At 43.0% G+C, this 18,629-nt stretch overlaps 1 protein-coding gene across 1 annotated transcript; it reads left to right on the forward strand.

Moving 5' to 3' along the window:
- The first annotated feature begins 3,781 nt into the window (after window positions 1-3,781).
- Window positions 3,782-4,786, forward strand: SF3B5 (splicing factor 3b subunit 5). Its single transcript, XM_083830260.1, has one exon. The coding sequence runs from the start codon at window positions 3,873-3,875 to the stop codon at window positions 4,131-4,133; it is 261 nt and encodes an 86-aa protein (XP_083686386.1). The 5' UTR covers window positions 3,782-3,872; the 3' UTR covers window positions 4,134-4,786.
- Window positions 4,787-18,629: the final 13,843 nt, after the last annotated feature.

The following is an 18,629-nucleotide window of genomic DNA, read 5'->3' on the forward strand; positions in this document are numbered from 1 at the left end:
GCCTAAAATTGCTAACTGGTACTGTGACCTTTGCAAATAAGGATTGAAGAACCCTTTAACAGTAGAAGCAAACTATTTCTAAAGAAAGCTAATTTCCCAAGAAAAGAAATTAATTTATCATCATTAATTTCCAGCGCAGTCTCCATTCTTTCCAGGCTAACACAATTTCAAGCAGCTTTTTTTTATTTTTCGCTCTGAAACTGTATGCGTAGGATAAATCAATGCAGCGAAGAGTAGAGGAATTTCTCAAAGACATCCTTTCCTTCATCTCAGCATCTTTGTGGGCGTGTGTTGCATTTACCTAGTAAAACCACTCCTTCCCCTTGCTTTGGGGGTACTTATGTCTTACGTCTCCTACCCAAAGCCCGTCGGGAGATTAAAAACTCGGTGACGTCTCGAAGGGGGCCGCCGCTGCGGGTCCAGCACCCCCGTACGGCGGCGCCCCGTTCGCGGTGGCACCCAGCAGCCCGGCGCCGTGGGTGCGCGAGCTGCTGCTGCCGGTGCGACCCTGACACCCAGCGGCCACCGCCTTCACGGCCTGCTCCTGGCGTCCGCGGAGTTTCAAACGCGGCTTGTTTTAGTCAAAGCCGAAATACGGTGACGGCTTTGTGCGTATTTTCCCGGCGTTCTGGGTGTCTGAATTCGGTGTTTTCATCTTGCCCGCTATCAATCCTGATGAAAACTTGAGGTTTAAACTTCCCCTCCCAGGATGTGTTTTTGAACTTGAATTCTAACATTTGTTTGGTTTAATGTACCCGTTGCTTCTATTAACTCCTGCACCAGCTGCAAGAGATGGATAAGCTTCTGGGCATCTTTTCTATTCCAAAGATGGAGTATTTTAATCAATACATCTCCTAGCTTGGAGTTCACAGGATGACAATTTGACAGCAACTCTGAGACCAGCCCTACATGTCATGGTGTTGTCCCTGAACATCTATCAAGTGGTAGTGTCCTTCATACAGTCCCACTCTTTGAAAAGGTACCATTTTAAAAAGAAATGAAAGCTTTCCCACATTCAGAAAATGTCCTTTTTTGTCTTTCAATATACCAGCGTATAGTACATCCCCTCACCACAAAGCAGGTGTCTCTCAAGCATTTCAACTTTGTTTATCCCAGTAAAATAAAACTTTTCGCTTTTCCCTTATGGAGATGATCCCCATTCACCCTACTCTCAGTAACCACTTACGCAGTCTCTGAGTTGTTCACCATCATAAACCACACTAGCTGTAGGATTACAGATGGAAGGCTGAGCCTGTAGTGAGAATGAAGACATGAAACAAGCTAGAAACCACAAAGCCGTGGACACAAACAATTCTGAGATGAAACAAGAGACCATAACACTAGAAAGCTTGGAGCAGGCTTCTGAAACAGTTTCCTTAGATCACCTTTCTGAAGTCTTGATGAATATCTAAATTGCTGTCTTCCTAGCTTAGTCAGTATCTCAAGTAATCTTACTGTGATCTCCCCAGAACTCCTACATTTTTAACTTTTTTTTTTTTTTCTTCAAGAAAATTAAACCAACTTGCACCCTCTTTGACCTGATGTGGATAAGCCTCTAGACACGTATCATGCTTCTTACTCTTGGTTATCCCAGTGTGTTACCTCCTGGATGGTCTTCGGCCAAGATCTGCAAAATATATAAATTACATAAAACTTGTCCAGAGTTTGGAACTCTTGGAACTCTTTCCAAGGTCTGAAGTGTGGGATGCTTCAGCACTTTTCTGCAGGGATTCTGTCTTTGTGTGCTTTTGTTTGTTTGTTTGTTTGTTTTCTGTCTTGGTCTCTCCGGAAGCAACTGCAGAATGCAATTGCTGTATCCAGCTGTGTAAAACTGCTTCCTGCTAAGTAAGCCTTGATAATGACTCAACAAATCCTCGTAAAAACAAAAACAAAACAAAACAAAAATTATAGTCCTCATTTAGTTCTTTGCAATAAAAGGTAAGGACATTTTAGGATATTGTTTTGACACTGCTCTCTGTGACCTTGGCTTTATAGTATGCTTACTTGTAAACAAGGGGCCTTGAATCATCTGTGTTTTCATAGGATATTTCCATGGATTTCTTTTGACCGCACAGCATTTACAAGAAAGAGCTTGAAGTGTTCTATTGGAAAATTTCTGGCAATGTGTCTTTCCTATTTTAGAACAAGTGATTAAAACCACTGCTATCATATGAAAGCATGCATCATTCCATGCATTTTAAATTTAACGTTATGTAAGCTCTTTAAGAGAGCTGGCGAAGAAAGACCACTTATTTGATGGATGATAGAATTTATTTAAAGCTCCACTTCGACCAAATTAGATTGGTGATACAATTTACAATGTGTTATTTTTATATCTGCTTGTGAGTTTAATATTCATGTAAAATATTACCTGCACTGTCAAAATCTTTTTCAACAGTAATACTGAATTTTGGCTTAGATCTATTCCTTGACCCTGCTCAGTTGCAAAGTCTGCCTGGGGAAAAGGGAGAGCTTTGCACCTCATAAAGGGAATACGATGGAACCTATAGTGCTTTTTCTTAGCTAAATATAACTGAATTAATATTACCAAAATATTTGTTTTGGGAGGACCCTCAAATTCAGTGCACTTTTTCAGCCTTTCTTTATAAGGAGTTTTTGTACTAGTGTTACTACAAAAAGTGTAGTGCCTTTAACAAAGTAAGCAGCTAATGAAAAATAGTGTTTTGATTTGCGCATAGCACCTCGTGGCTATTTTTGTTACAGCTCTCTTCCTCCACAGTCAGACTTCCTGTGTCACTTGTTTAGAAAGCAAAAATGAGACGTAATTTATACAGAGACAACGTCAAGAGCTGGGAAACACTGTGTCCTGAAACATGAGTTTTAGGAGAGGCTCCATTTATTTTGCTTTCATATTTACTGAAGTCTCCTGACTGACAGAGGCTATCCAGTTTCATTCCCAATGCCCTGTTTTCTACGTACTTTGTATTCAGATTTGGTTCACTTGATTCTCAGATAGGCGAATTAAGCAGTAGCTACCATGTCAAAGCTGTATTTTTCCTTTAGGAATTAACTGGAGGCCTGGCCCTACACTGCAAAGCTGTTGTGCCAGTTTCGGGTAGACTCAGCCTGGTGCCTGGCTTGGGAATGCGAGGTCTTCAGGTATGTGCTGCATGATAACGATGTAATATAGTTGTTGGTCTGCAGCTGTAACCCTCACCTGGCTTACTGAATTTAAGTGATTAAAACGGAAGTTCAAATCATATTAATAATCTCAGGGAAACCAATGGGAGTCTTCAAGGAGTCCGTCTAACAGGGCAGTTGTTTAAACAGGCTGGCTGAATTTCAGGTAACTTGAGGAAACTTCCGAAGCCCTGCCTGGAACTCTTTACAACTACCCGAAAGGAAGGTGTGGGGAGCTGGGGATCGGCCTCTTCTCACAGGAAACTAGTGATAGGACCAGAGGGAATGGCCTCAAGTTGCGCCAGGGGAGGTTCAGGTTGGAAATGAGGAGACATTTCTTCTCAGAAAGAGCGGTCAGGCATTGGGACGGGTTGCAGGGAGGTGGTGGAGTCAGTGTCCCTGGGGGTGTTTAAGGAAGGGTTGGACGTGGTGCTCAGGGACATGGTTTAGTGGGTGACATTGGTGGTAGGGGGATGGTTGGACCAGAGGATCTTGGAGGGCTTTCACAACATCAGTGACTCTGCCAGTCTAAGGGCGGGAGGGGCGTGCCGTGGCAGAGGACTACAACTCCCAGCATGCCTTGGCGGGCGCGCACGCGCGCAGTGCCCCGCCGGTGTCGGCGGGCGGCGGGGGGAAGTCCCGGCTGCCGTCGGGCCCGGGGAGCGGAAGGGGCGCGGCGCGGCGCGGCGCGGGCGGTGAGGCCGGTTCCGGGCGCCATTGCTCGCGGCGCCATGACGGACCGGTACACGATCCACAGCCAGCTGGAGCACCTGCAGTCCAAGTACATCGGCACGGGGCACGCCGACACCACCAAGTGGGAGTGGCTGGTCAACCAGCACCGCGACTCCTACTGCTCCTACATGGGCCACTTCGACCTGCTCAACTACTTCGCCATCGCCGAGAACGAGAGCAAGGCGCGCGTCCGCTTCAACCTCATGGAGAAGATGCTGCAGCCCTGCGGGCCGCCCGCCGACAAGCCCGACGAGTCCTAGCCCGGCCCACGGCCCCTGCCCTGCCCCGGGATGGAGCCGCCCGCCCGCCCGCCCGCAGCCAGCCCCGCAGCGCCCGCCCGCCCGCCGGCCTCGCAGCCCCCGGTCCCTCCGTCCTGCTCCGTGCGCGCCGGCGGGGAGGTGCTGGGACAGCGCCTGCTCCCGGACAGTTTCTCTCAGTTCCACAGTTGTTCAATTCCTCTCTGTTTTTTTTAAATAAAATTTAGTGGGCATTTCTAACGTCTTGTTTGGTAATGTGCTAGTAACAGCGTTTGGTTCTAAAAGGAATGGTTTGCTACACAATATTAAGTTGCTCAGTACAGCTGTCCGCAGTGCAAGCAACAAGTGTTTAACGGATAGTGTCTTCCCAGCCTAGCCATTTGGTACTTCCTTGCCAGAGCTACGTTTTGGGGAGGGAGAGGGGGAAGCGCGTGGACTCTAAAAGGGTTTGATTTGTTGTTAGCCTTTGGGGTGATCTGTGATACCGTGTATGTCCATTGCTCCAAGGTCTTAAAACTCCAGTGTGACTCTACTTTGTATGCTGTTTTTCTGTCTCATCTGTACATTGCATTTTCCAAATCTTGATCTTCTCTGTTCCAGCATATTTTTTTAACCAATGTTTATAGCAATCGAATTAAAAATTTTTCTATGGTTCACCGTGCAAGTGAATAATGATGTGGGGTTGGGCACTGTGGGTATGCAATCAGTGATATGGAGGCTAGGGAAAAGCTAAATCATTTTGCCAAATGACATACAAATTTCTGTTTCCTTCCAATGAGAAAAATAAGGGTTATTCATTATTACTTTGAAGTAAAATGCCTAGAAATCCCACCGGTGTTGAGGTGACAATGTCAGATCAGACTACAAACAGAACTGATATTGGTTTAGATTAGTCACCCAAACTAGGCTGTTTCTTCATAAATCTTGAATTCTAATGGAAGTCCTGAAAGTAAAACTTAGAGGTGATATTCAGACTGTGCAAGTTTACCAGGGGCATTTTCTTAAAATCAGTGATCTCTTCCAAATAATGAACTTCTCATACTCTTTACTGAGACTTACAAAACTAAGCTATTGAAGATAATGTAGAATGTGAGAAAAAGTGCGTAAGTTCCTGTGGTTGTGTTCAAGCCAATACATCAATTTTCTGAAGAGCTCAATTTTTTTTTTTTTTTCCTCCCAGTTTTGTCGCACACACTGAGATGAGGACAAGGATGAAATGGTCCTAAATAAATACAGCTTGCAAGATTTGTGGGGAACTACTGCACATTCCCAGAAATTAATTTCTAGAAATAATCTGTAGAAACTAATATTTTGCACTTCTAAGTGTAATTAATCTTTAAAATTGCTATCCTTAGGAGACTTAACAATGTGGTGCTTCAAAGCCGACTTAACAGCTTGAAATATATGTGCAAGCTGGAGCAGGTAATTTGAACAGCATCTGTTCCTTAAAAACTTAGTAATACGGCTGAAAGATTTTCCTTAGATAAGTTCAGGCACTTAAAAGTAGGTATGCAATGCAGTCTTGCAGATGTTGAGCAAAATTCGTATTTAAATCAAGCAGGTTTCTTGTTACTTTTCTTAATGTAACTCTTCTAAAACCAAATCTTAGAAACTTGCCTTTTCCCTATACAAATGGACAATGTGCTCAGTGGAAAAGGGTGCCATGGCTGTAGTTCCTCTTCATTGCCGCACATACATTACAGCTCTCTCGTGGCAGGGAGCGGGGTGAGGAGGAGGACAAAATCTTGAGCCTCAGAGCAGAGACTAAGGATGGAGTTAGCATATGGAGGCTGTTTTACTGGGATGGAAGATGGAAGTGCAGTGTTGTGTGAAGACAAGTCTTTAGTCTCTTATACAAAAGGAAAACAGAAACTATGCAACTTAATCCCCTTTGTATCAATTAGAACTAAAGATATTTTCAAGAAGAATTCTTTTAGTATAAGCTGCTAATGGTTACCTCCATCCATGGATATTCTTAGTACTCATATTATAAAATGTGAGCAACAAGTGTAGGGCACATAACTAGGGATTAACACCCTCTTGCAAGCCATTTTTTCCTTATAAAGGCCAAACAGCCTTCGGGGACAAGTCCAAGTTATATATATACGTGTATATATATATATATATATACACATGATGAGTTACCTTGCTTGCTGGTTCTACTTCATGTGCTCACTCAGATCTCAGTAAAAGTTGTGGCTCTCTTAGTGCAGTTGGAAAAGGTTTTTAGAGAGTCTGCACTAAGTTCTGATTATGCAACATTACGAGCACTTTCTTAAGAAATGCAGAAAACCAAAGGGAAGTTAGTATTTCTAAGGATTCGAGATAAACTTAAATAGAATTTGGAGATGCTAAAAAGTGTATTTCTGGTCTTCGGCACTTTTGTAAATCTCAAATCATTTTTTAAAACCAAGCGAAGGCAGTGAACTGATTTCCATTTCAGTGTTGTAAAGCTGAAGAATAAAGTTAGTTACCAAGCCCACTGGGATGCATCTCTTTTCTAACTCTACCTTTAAAGATGAAGGATGCTGTTTATTAGATGGCTTAAAGCTTGCATTGTGTTTTTCTTCCATCCAAGCTGTCTTGGATGGCTTTAATTTGGCTTCCTAATGTGATCTCCCCTTCATTTTCCTGAGTTCATGTAGCTTAATCTCAGGTAGCGTGAAGTGTGAGAAATGTAATTTATTTCCAACATAATGGTGTGCTTTGGCAAGAAAGAATTTCACCTGCTCTTGTTCTGCCAGCTATCCTGTCTTTGTAAATACTTTGTGTAGTAGAACATGTACTATTTTATTGATACTTTTAATTAAAAGTTCTAATAGATGTGTAGTATTTAATGACTGTTTAGTTAAAAATACAATACTAAAATGACTTAGATAGTATTTATGAATACAGTGAGAACTGTGAGGATGGCAGGTGTAAGCAAGGAGAGAGGCTTGCTCACAGTGCTTTAATTATGGATGATTCAAGAGAAAGAGAACCAAGTGTGACCCTTACAGAAAAAGCATACAAAGCTTCATGTTGAGATGGTTTGTTTTACGTATAGGTGGGATATATCTGATACAGAAAATATTACAAGAAGTGCACTACCATCTTCATTTTTAATTATATTTGTTACCTTTCTTTTCATAATGTGTCTGTCTTATACACCAAGTAGAATAAATGTGAGGATTACTAAATTATTTTAGAAATTAAGTTTACTCAGTTTCTATAATCCAATCACTAAATTTCCATTATAAGTGATTTTTCTTTTTTGCTACACCAGAGGGCAGCAAATGACACTGCTGTTCAGCTGAAGGCACAGATTATTATTTTAAATGAATAATAGAATTGTATGTTACCTCCAAAAGTGCCTTTGTAAAAATAGATGGATACTTTAAAAAAAAAATAAAAATAAATTGCCAAAGCTTTCCAAGAGACAGAAATAATGATTTTTTTATTATTGTTATTATTTTTTTTTTTCTAATGGACAGTTCTAAGATTTAGAACATAGAATCATAGAATCGCAGAATCACAGAGTCACAGAATTATTTGGATTGGAAGGGACCTTAAAGATCATCTAACTTCAAACCCCCTGCCATTGGCAGGGTACATCTTCTACTAAACCAGGTTATTACCAACGTATATTATACTTTTTATTCTGAATATGTAAGTAGAGCAATATGGAAAACCTAGCACAATACTATAACTCTACTGTTTTGAATACCTTTTTTTTTCCTGATTTATTAAAATGACAGCAGTGCCTTAGCTAACTCTTGCACAGTGAAACAATTGCACTAGAGTTATTCCCTACAAACAATAAAACTTGGGTTACTTCTTTCACTTTAGTTATATTCAGAGAAAAAAATGTTTTTTAAGGATCATTTACATGTATTAAATAAACATTCTTGGATGATAATATTCTGCTTTAGCATTAGGATTTTACTTTAGCACATTAAATAATTCCTTTTTAAAGCTGAACCTATTTTTTCTCACTAGTTTCAGTCAGAACTCTCTTGGTTCTGTGTTGCTGCAACAATCATCTAATAGATTTTCTAATGAAAAATGGAAAAAAATAAAAAATAAAAGCCCAGACCCCTGAAATTTCATATTACACAAGGGGGACTTACGAGTAAGTTTACAACTTTTTTTGGTTGTTTCTGGTCATTAAAATACAACCACATAATTTATTCGTTTTAATATTGTTATATTATTAGTAGTTCATTTTAGTACTGGTATTCTCATAACATCATAAATCTATCTATGCCATTGCCATTTACTAAAAATTGCACTCTTTCCACTGCCCCAAGGTTAGCTTTATTGCCCAAATGAACTTAAATGCATTTAAACTTCTGATCAAACGGTGGCACACTTCAGTAAGAGCTGGACATCCTTGTTTGAAAATTCCGTTAATGTTCCCTTATTCGTAATATATCTGCCATTCTGCTTCTGTCTTCTTTTTATTAATTTTATTCCATTTGGTTTGAAAACAAAAAAGCCTACGAATATGGCCTTAATTACAGTATAGTACATTCTTTGATGCCCTTTGGCTGAGCTATCATTCTACGCTATCATGAATAAATGTGTCAGGATGCTGACATACCTGGATGTTTCTGACTGCTCTAAAAATACAACAATAGCAATGTTTTTCTTGGGTTCAGAACTGTAACCTTTTGCTTTCTCATTTTCCTGCCATCTTGTTGATTACTTTTTAGCTCAGTATCACACAAAATACACTGGACTTTTTTCCCCTAATTAATACATGCAGAACAGTCTTTGATAACAACTAGTAACTAGAATTTATTTTGAAAACCTCTTCAAATAGATAGAATGGTCCACATCGAATAGATCTGCTCGGACTCCTATATAGTTTAGGATTTTATGAAAAGGAAATATAGTTCAGAGAACTGATACTCTGCTTGTGGATGAATGACAATTTAAATTTCATTTAAGTTACAAAATGTATAATTCCATTTTGGGATGATCTATAAGAAATTAGAATTTTAGGTAAATGATGACAGCATTTACTCAGGTCCCAGTGAGGCACGGTTGCCCAACATTTTCTTCAGCTCCACAGGTGGCTTAGGATCTGTTAACAGCCTGATGCCTCCTGGGTAACTAACGCTGGTATCAGTGCGTGTGAAGCTGGAATATAAATCAAGTTGTTCAAATGGTGTTAAGATTAAACTTGCACAGTTAGATTTGTAAACATCATACAACACACAAAGTTATGAGGTTGTGTTTGATGTCTCTCTTCTCTGATCAGGTTTATAGTCTGACTACATGTGATGCCAGCATTGCTGAATAATGAGCTGCCACAGACTGATACTACCCAGCTGAAAGCAAAAACATTTAAAAATTGCTTTTGCTAAGGAAGAAAACATGTTTTATATTCTGAGCCAGAAGTTGTTACAATCTATGCAGAAGCTTTGGGGTAATAACCAGCAGGCTGCCGTGTGACTGGATACATGCATCTCTAAGTATACATGCATAAAGCCTGAAGAATAAGAGTGCTGTGATTAACCACTGATCACAGTGGTCACACAGCATGGCAGACGTCAGATGGTACAGGCAACCAAGTCTTGCATTTCCTTGTGCTTAAGTAAAATCTAAGTGCTGTTCTTTTAAAATAGCATTAAAAAACCCTGGCTGCTTTCTATTTTTTAAAAAATGTAAAGTTATCCTAATATTCTCACTAACAATTTTCCCATCATGTAACAGCAACTAGGTTTGATCCCCAAAGTTTTATATGTGCCATGGACTTATTTTGCTTGCTGTTTGACCTACAGAATTAATGAAGAATTTGAAGGTTATTTAAAGGGGGTAGAAGTGCTTGTGTCAAATGTAGCTTTTCAAGAACAATGTTCTTCCAATGTCATGTACAGGATCTAGCTAAAATTAGTTACATTTTCAGCATATTTAGTCATATCCCACCTTTTCCGGTGATAGCACGGACCCAGTCTTTAAATACTCATCTTAATGTTACTACTTCGACAAAATTTCCTGGTGGAACAAGAAATATTAGGAAAGGGGTGACTATAACAGTTACCATCTACTTAACAGGAATGAAAACTCATGGAAGAAAATTAAGCAACCTCTTTTACCCTATGCCAGTCTGTGTTTGCTGTGGGAAGAGACTTTGTGTGAGTGGGGGGTGAAATCTCATCTATCAAAGTGTCATGGACAGTACCTTTCAAGCTGAGAAAAACAGAGTCCTTTGTTTGATCTGAAAAGTGTCAAAGCAGTTGTTAAGGTTATGGGGGTGCTCTCGATGTCTCTCCTGTCTTTCTAATGCAGGGCATCTGACTATTTTTTACTGTAAAAAGAAAAAAGAAGAAAAAAATAGCAGGCTTTCATGGGTTGTGTTGAAGAACACAGCTGTCCTTCAGCTGTATCGCTGTTGCTTGTTACAATAAAAACATCTTTCAAATCTTACAGCATGATAGCATAACAGTGTAATCACTGGAAAAGTATGCTTTACTAAAGCTTATTGTTTAGGCATATCCTTTAGCACAGCTAGGTTATAGTACTTAGTTATAGTAAATAGTCATGAATTCATTTCTTCCAGTGACTAGGCTGCTCATCCCCACTTACTGATGACTTGATGTCTCCTTGGTTTGTAATTCCATTCCAAAATCCTCAGTTCCTGCTGGATCTGGTTCTTCTAACGGAAAAGAGATGTGATGTGAAAGCTTCCCCAGCAGCAGTTTGGCTGGTCACCTCTTTCTGTCTGTCTGGTCAGCAGCTTTTTTCTGTCCAGCCACATGGGAAGCCATGTCTGTCAGCCAGTGCTCTGTCTGTCCTGCCACTTCTTCCTTGCTAAAATTATGCTGAGCAGATAATTCAGATGTAAGTCAGATATGAGCAGATAACAGAGCCCGAGCTGCAGTCTTCTGAGGTGTCCTGTTCCTGCAGCACTTCCATCTGCTGGTGCTTGCAACATTCTTGCTGAGACAATGAATGTTGCATGTAAAGCATTCAGGCCTCTAGCTGTTCCTTCTCTGAACTAGATTTTGAAGAATGACTACAGCATGAAACTCATCAAATAAGGGGAAAAGATCAAGGACATCAGCGTACATAGCACGTGGTCCTCCTTGCCTCTTACTTTTGCAAAAAGTCTTCACATTTATCGGTGAATGAAAGCAGGCTCTTATTCAATCTAGAGAGTAGTGAAGGCCATGAGAACAAGAGGGAAACATCTGTCTTTAGGATTGTTTTCCTCTGTTTGGCTAAGTATGGAAAGCAGCAGCCTGGTGAAAACCAAACGAAACTCTTTGCTGCTGCCTTAACATGACAGCATGATTTCCTGACACACTGTTGTGATTGCAGATAAAGCTGATGGTTAGCCTTGGGCTGAGCTGAGGCTGAGAAGAATAAAAACTTCTTTACTGTTTACTGTGCTTTCCGTTGACAGGGTGCTACTGGTGTAACTCACTTCATACCTGGACATCTTGAATGGCATGTGTGCAGGCTCAGTGCTTCATACATGAAATGATTGAGGGTGCCTGTCACCCCTTAAGACCACTCTTGGCATTCATTTAAGAGGTTACTGCAGTGAGAACGGCTAAGCTCTCTGCTTCTCCTCCAGTTGTTCATCAATGGCTTTGGGGCACCTTTCAAAGTGTGGGGCTGGGGCTGGGCCCTGCGAGGTATCCCTGGGCTGGACCTGTTGACCATGACCTCCACAGGCTGTCCTGAGAGTGTGACAGGCCTGTCCACAGGGACAGAAAGTGGCTTATGCCCACAGCAGTGCTTTGGGACATTGCAGAGGAGATAGATGCAGCAGGCCTTCACACAAGTGGCAGTAAAACCCGTTGTTTAAAGAGGTGTATGCTGCTTTTCACTGCTTGTTAAACTGTTTTCCTTCTAAGCAATCAGTTCTGAAGCAGCTATGTGCAGACAAATCTGTGAGCAATTTAACTTGCTGTGCTGCAGAGCTAACTGCAGCTGTCCCGACGTGACCTGGGAGAGCGAGAGTGAGCGCTTTGGCAGACAGCTCCCTCCAGGCTCTGCTTTCTGATTTTATTCCCAGTATTCCGACTGGTTGTTTATGAGGAGGCTTTAAGGGAAAGAGATGATCCATATGCTCATCAGGCAAGCCACAGAAAGCAGCGAGGCCTGTGGGGTCCCCGCAGCAGCACAGGATGACTGACTTGGAGGAATGTCAGAAGACGTGCGGCAGAGCAGGGCCGCAGCCTGGCCCTGCAGTTAGTTCTCTGTTTACTTTCAGGCTAGGCCTTCCAAACCTGAACAGGGCACTTGGGTGTTCAATCTGTCAGGCATCTAGACCTGGGTCATATCCAGCTTTGGACATCTTAGCTGGAGCTTCCCACTGAATCCTAGAGAGAGCTTCAGATCCTCAGCATCTCTCTGGATCAGGCCTTTAGCTGGCCTCTCATCTCTGCTCATGAAGCCTTGCACCCTGCTATTGAGTCAGGTGAAGGAACAAGAATATGTTTCTACCACTGTTGAGGTCAGCAGCTACCCTGGCATATTTCTGGCCAGAAGTGTGTGTTCAGGTTATTCAGGAGCCCTCATGCCAAGACACCTGGTCATATGAAATGAGCTTCTGTACAAGATCTGTACTTGAACCACGCAAAGACCACACCTGATTCAGTGATAGCAGGTGAGCTGTCCTGTGGGATGGCCTTTGCTTTGCTGGGTAGAGGGACTTATGGAGCTAGGCAGTGCTCAAGTTTAGCTGCTATTCCTTTTCATGCATTACATGGGGAAAATCACTCCAGGTTGTGGTTTCCCTCTTGGATCTGGGGCATGGTACAGATGGGACAAAATCCAAACTTAATATTATGAAAACTACTTGAAGCATCACTCCCCAGCGCACGTACCTCCTTATTGAGACCTGCCAGTACCAGCAGGGAGAAAGTGGGCTGCACTCTGTGATGTGTGAGGACTGTGTTAAGGCACTATCTTTTGGGCATGATGTATGTTTACTAGGAAATGAGGAGTGGAGGAACGGTAGTGTTGTGGGATTACAGTGCTTAATAATTCTTAGAGGAAGAGGTTTAATCTCTCATGCTGTTGATATAGTAATCAGTGATAAGCCTTTTATCGAAATCCCAGTCCCTCCCCACTTTCTCCAATGAATCTGCCGGAAAAGCTAACACTGTGAACCAGGAGCACTTTCCTCGGCAAAACTGAGCAGAGAACCTCAAGACTTGTCTAAACACACAAACAAACAAAAGGACAGGATGTGAATGCAAAGTAAAATGCCTTTTTCTTGCCTATAGTTCAGTGTGAATGCTCTTTTCTTGCAACAAAGATATCTCAAATTGAAAGAAAGGAGCAAATAAACTGCAGTAAGCGAACTGAGGACACATCAGCTGCTATTTACTTATTAGTTATTGCATATCCTTACTTCAGTGTCAAATACGACGTCTTCAGCTTCTTTCCTTGGAGGCACTTTCCTCATATCATTTGGGGAACTGCAGAGAAAAAAAAAAGAAAAAAAAAAGGGCAGAAAAAAAACCTCAGGCAGCTGCCACAAAGTAGATAACTACAACATGCTGCAAGTTCAAACCCTGATTTCCCTTGCAGTAACTCACATGACTTTGGTGTAAGCCATTTATGAAATCAACTGTGGTAATTCAGAATACGTCTCTGAGTGTTTCTTATTTACCTCCAGCTGAGGTACCATGGGTACTTAAGGTGAGATGATGAACTGTTTTTTGTCCACATTTTCTTCTTCCTGCTTTGTTTGAGGACTGTGCTCGTTTAATCCCTCCTCTTACTCTTTTTTCTGTCTCTTTCATCCCATTTTTTCTCTGCAAGCAGTCAGTTAGACTGTTGTGCAGCACTCCCAGCACTAGCCATGTTTTGCTACTGCTTGACATCGCAGGCTGGCAACAGCTCCTGGTGCTGATACTTCCATTTCCTTCTTTTAATGATGTTTGAGGAGAAAAAAAAACCAACAATCTTACTTTGGTGAAGCCCATTATGCTATGACTAATTGCTCTGCTCTGGTCTGTCAGTGAGCAACTGGTTTGTATCAGATGCCCAGAGGAATAATTTTGGGAAGATTGCATCTCCAAATGAATTCTATGTGTATGCATTTTGAGATACACATGCATGAGAACCACAGAGCCAGGCTGGAGACCTTCCAGAGCTAAATTCTCCTCCAGAGTCACTTGATGAACAATGTACAGCTGTAATTGCTTGTGGTGCCCCTGGGATTGTTCCAAGCCCTCCAGTCAGCCCCCCAGTAGCACAGTCTGTGTTCCACACTGGGCTCTGTATCTAAGGCATCATGCGGCATCTGCTTGCACGTTGGCCAGTCCCACAGAGCTGAGTGCAATTTCCTGCACCACAGGACCATCCATCAGCTCCCCGCAGCACTGTGACTCATTTGCCCACATCTCCCAGCTTCTCCAATAAGGGAAGTGTTTATTTACCAAGAGCGTTCTCCTTCACCACGCACTGCTAATAGACGGGGTACAACCTGGAAAAGGTGGCCTGCTCCTGGGAATCGAGCAGTTAGAAGGAAACAACATGGAAACCACTGGAGGTGATTAGCCAGAAGGAAATTTTTCTCCTCAGTGTGGGTCTGCTATGTCTGGGAAAAGAAGCACTGAGAGAAGGAGAGGAGTGGTGAGGGCAAAGCCCGTTCACTCAGGCACCAGACAGTGCAGCCTACAGCCATGTGTAATGTAATGGACAGCCCCAGCGTCCCACAGGGTGGCTGGATCCATGCCTTCTGCTACCTTCCAAAAAACACATCAGAATTACCTTTGAAATTGTCTAGCTTTAATTATTTTCCCTTTTTTGGCATAAGAACAGAGAGTTCCAGGCCTTTTAGGAGCAGAAGCGGAAAAAAGAAAACACCTCGTGATGAGCTGACATTGTGTGTGTGTATTATACACAGACTGGGCCAGAAGTTGGATAACGTCTTTTTAATTGCTACTACTTCCAAGTATCATCTTGGCACACCCCAGCCATCTATCTTTCATTTGCTAGCTGAAGGAAGACTGATTCATCTTGAAAATCCGTTTTCGAGACACTATAAACTTGTGGCTCATGAAAATACACTGTTCCCAAGGGTGTGGCTTTGTTTGTCATTTCACATTGTGTGGTTGTACCCTGGATATGGAGAGCCTAGAACAAACCCCTCACCTTGTAAGAGCACTGCAACAACCTGGCAGATGTGCCAGAAACACGTATGTGCCAGAAACAATATTCAAAAAGGACAGGCACTATAGACAGCGCACGAACTCAAGCCGTCTTAACTCAGCAGCTCGTCAGTCTTTTTTTCCCCTGGTTTTCCAGGTATCTGATTTAACACATTAAGATTGTTGCACCTACTGGGAGGATTACTCTCCACTGAGTTTTCTCCTTCATAGCCCTGCGTACCTAGAGGAGGGCCCTGTAACATCGAAGTCTGCTTCCAATCCCTCCTTAAAAGATTCATTTTCTATGGTGTTTCCAAGAGGCTTGGCAGTGGTGAGATTTTGAGTGAGACAGACACCTCTTGGGTTATCTCCCAGTTTTCTCATGCTCTTCCACATCTCTCTAGAGTCATCCCTTGCCCCTGTCTGTGGTTAGACCTTTGATGGTTATAGGGCAGTTTTCAGCTGTGCGTGTTCACTGCCATCAATTAGAAGAGAAAGAGAACTGCTTAAAAGCAAGGTAAAGCTACTTGGGTAGTGGGTTAGATGGGCCTTGAGCTATTATTTCAATGGTGTTTCAATGGACAGAGAGGTTGTGGGCTCACCCTCCTTGGAGATCTTCAAAAGCCACCTGGACAAGGTCCTGAGCAAGTGTCTCCCGGTAGCCCTGCTTGAGCAGGAAGGATGGGCCAGATGACCTCCAGAGGTCCCTGCCACCCCAGCCACTCTGTGGTCCAGTGATTCTGTTTGTACTTCCCATGCAAACAGTTTCTGCTTCGTGCCACCCAGTTACTCAGGAACTGATTCACCTGGTGGGCAGGATTTAACGCACACAGATGCGATGAGCTGTCACCATCTGCAGCAGTGTTGCAAAACGAATTGCAAACCCTTGGCATCTGTAAGCCCTGGTCCCCGCTGCAGGAGCAGGGTGACAGCCCCGATGCAGGACAGCATGCAGACAGTGGGGGCTCCCAAAGCTGCTGGCCTGCCACCACCACCACCCTTGCTAGAGGTGAGGTGCGGGCCATACCCCAGGCATGTCCTGAGCCTCTTGTCCCTGTGCATCTGCTGACTTCTGCTGTGCAGAAGTGACATGGGTGCATGGGTGACAGCCAAATGGTCACCCCAGCCTCTCTCTCTCTCCTCCCCTGCTCCTGCCTCTGTGTCATCTCCACCCCTTCACTGTCAAACAGCCCATGCAAACACCGTGGCTGAATTCGGGCACTGTGCTGTCAATGGAAAATTGACACCGCTGCTGAGAGTGTAAGGTGCCTGTGCTATGGCCCTGGCAAAACGTAAATTGTCACAACAGGTCTCTTGTGGGCTTGGCCAAGATAACACCTGAGTATATTAGGACACCATTCTCCTGTGGAAAAAAAATTGTTACTTAATATGTTCCACTCAAGGACAGCAATAAAAGAATTTTTTTCTTCTCTCTCCTGCTTCTCTCCCCTCCCTCTTCCTCTTCCCTCATCTTCTTCCCCTTCCTTCTCCTTCTCTTCCTCCTCCTTTTTCTTCTCTTCCCCCTCCTTTTCTTGCTCTTCATCCTCCTTTTTACATTTTCTTCACCCTCACAAATGTCAAACCAATCTCTGGCATCTTCATGCGAAGGAGCCTCCTTTGCCCCCTCCATACCCGTCTACCTGCCACCCCTGCCATCATGTCCCTGCCGCAGGGAGGTGACACGTCCCCTCAAACAGCAGCAGGCCTTTTGCCGGGGTCCTGAAGCCACCGATCTCTTCTGCACCAGGGTCTGTACTAGTGGCTGCCTGAAAAGAGAGCTACCACGCTCACAGTTCCTGCTTCTCCCTTCTGTTCCCATCCTTCTTCCCAGTACGTGTACGCAGCCCCTTTCTGAGACCTGTGGAGCAAAATTAGCTCACTGATGTTTCCAGCTCATTTGCTGACAAGCCAGGGAACCCTATATCGGCAGTACCTGTTGGGTCTGCACCTATGGCAGTGTGCACGAAAGAGAGGTGGCCTGGGAAGCATTCACTGTCCTTAGAGAAAGTTTAACATTTCAGGGTGTATTTTTGTTTGCTTCAAAAAAATTAAAAATCAAAATACTGAGAGGTTTTGTGCAACACGGCATTCCAAAATGTTTTGATTAGGAATAGTTGAAGCATAAAGTTTATTTTACAGTATGACAGTTTACACAGAGTGATGAAAATGGAAGGCAACACATTAAAACTGCTTGAAATAAAACACTGTGATGTACTTTAAAACCTTTTTGTTGACACTTTGGTGGAGATCAGTTCATTCCCCTAAAATATTGCAAGTATATTTAAGGCATTTGTCTACTTAAGTGCTATTGTCTTGTAAAAAATCACCATTTTTTACTTAGTCTATAGCCTTGTCTCTTCCTGCAATTTAGACATTCACCAGAAGGTGGGGCTTAATGCCTTGAAAGCGAACTAGAATTAAAAGATAATTTTTACAACGTCCTTTGGATTGGAGGGCTTGAAATTTGTCCTCTCTACTCCCCATTTTGCAGAGGAAATCCTTCTGGATCATCATGACAGTCCCTCAGGCCATTAAACCTCAAACTCGGGAGTCTTAAATGGTCCCAGCCTGTCTGGTCTGGGCACAATCTAATTAAACAAAAGTATCATCGCCTAAGACACATCGGAGTCAAAAATCTTTGTACCAAGAACAAGAATCATTGTGTCACTGGAGATGCTACTGACTTTCTTCAGAATTACTCGGAAACTAAGGAGTGGGAAGAGGGAATGGTCTGAGCACAGTCCCTCCGTATTAGTGGGTTGGGAGCTGGTCAGCATGATCCCCGCACGGCCAATTGTGATGCTATGGTCTGTTTGATTGCCTCTTGGCAATCTTGGTCTCACACGAGCTCCCATTAAAGCTCTCTCTGGTGCCCACACCACTGCTAACTAGCAGTGTTGAGAGCTCCTGTACCGAGGCGTTAGCTCATAACTACAGTCGTCGTGCTGCAGCAGCAGGAAGCCTTTGGATAGCATGGACCCGAACCCCACAGTGCCTCAGGGATAAGTGTCTCGGATATTAAACAGCAAACAGTTCTCTGTGAGGCCATCACAGAGTAACAGAGGATGGATGAGGGTGTCTGCAGTCACCCGTGTTACCAGGATGCTGCACAGCAATGGTCCGCACAAGAAGGAGCTTCCTCAGTGCTTTGTCCTTAGACACACAGTGTTGCTTAAGTCTACTCGTGCTCATGCTAGATCATGTTTAGTTAGGCAACGTGAAGCTGGCAAGCTTTGTCTAGTTGCTTTATGGATGTACTTAGGATAAGATTTCATACTGAACAGTTCTTGACTAAAACCACGGAATCTCCCTTGGCTTTCATCGGTGGTAGTTCAGGAGGAAGGACAGCTGCCATCTTTGGATGATTCAGGGGTTGTTTGAGTCAGGACAGTCTATA

The sequence above is a fragment of the Anser anser genome (assembly GCF_964211835.1).
Source record: "Anser anser genome assembly, chromosome: 3".
Lineage (NCBI taxonomy): Eukaryota > Metazoa > Chordata > Aves > Anseriformes > Anatidae > Anser > Anser anser.

Excerpts from the sequence above, each read along its gene's own strand:
- SF3B5 (XM_083830260.1), top strand. The coding sequence starts at position 3,873 with ATGACGGACCGGTACACGATCCACAGCCAGCTGGAGCACCTGCAGTCC.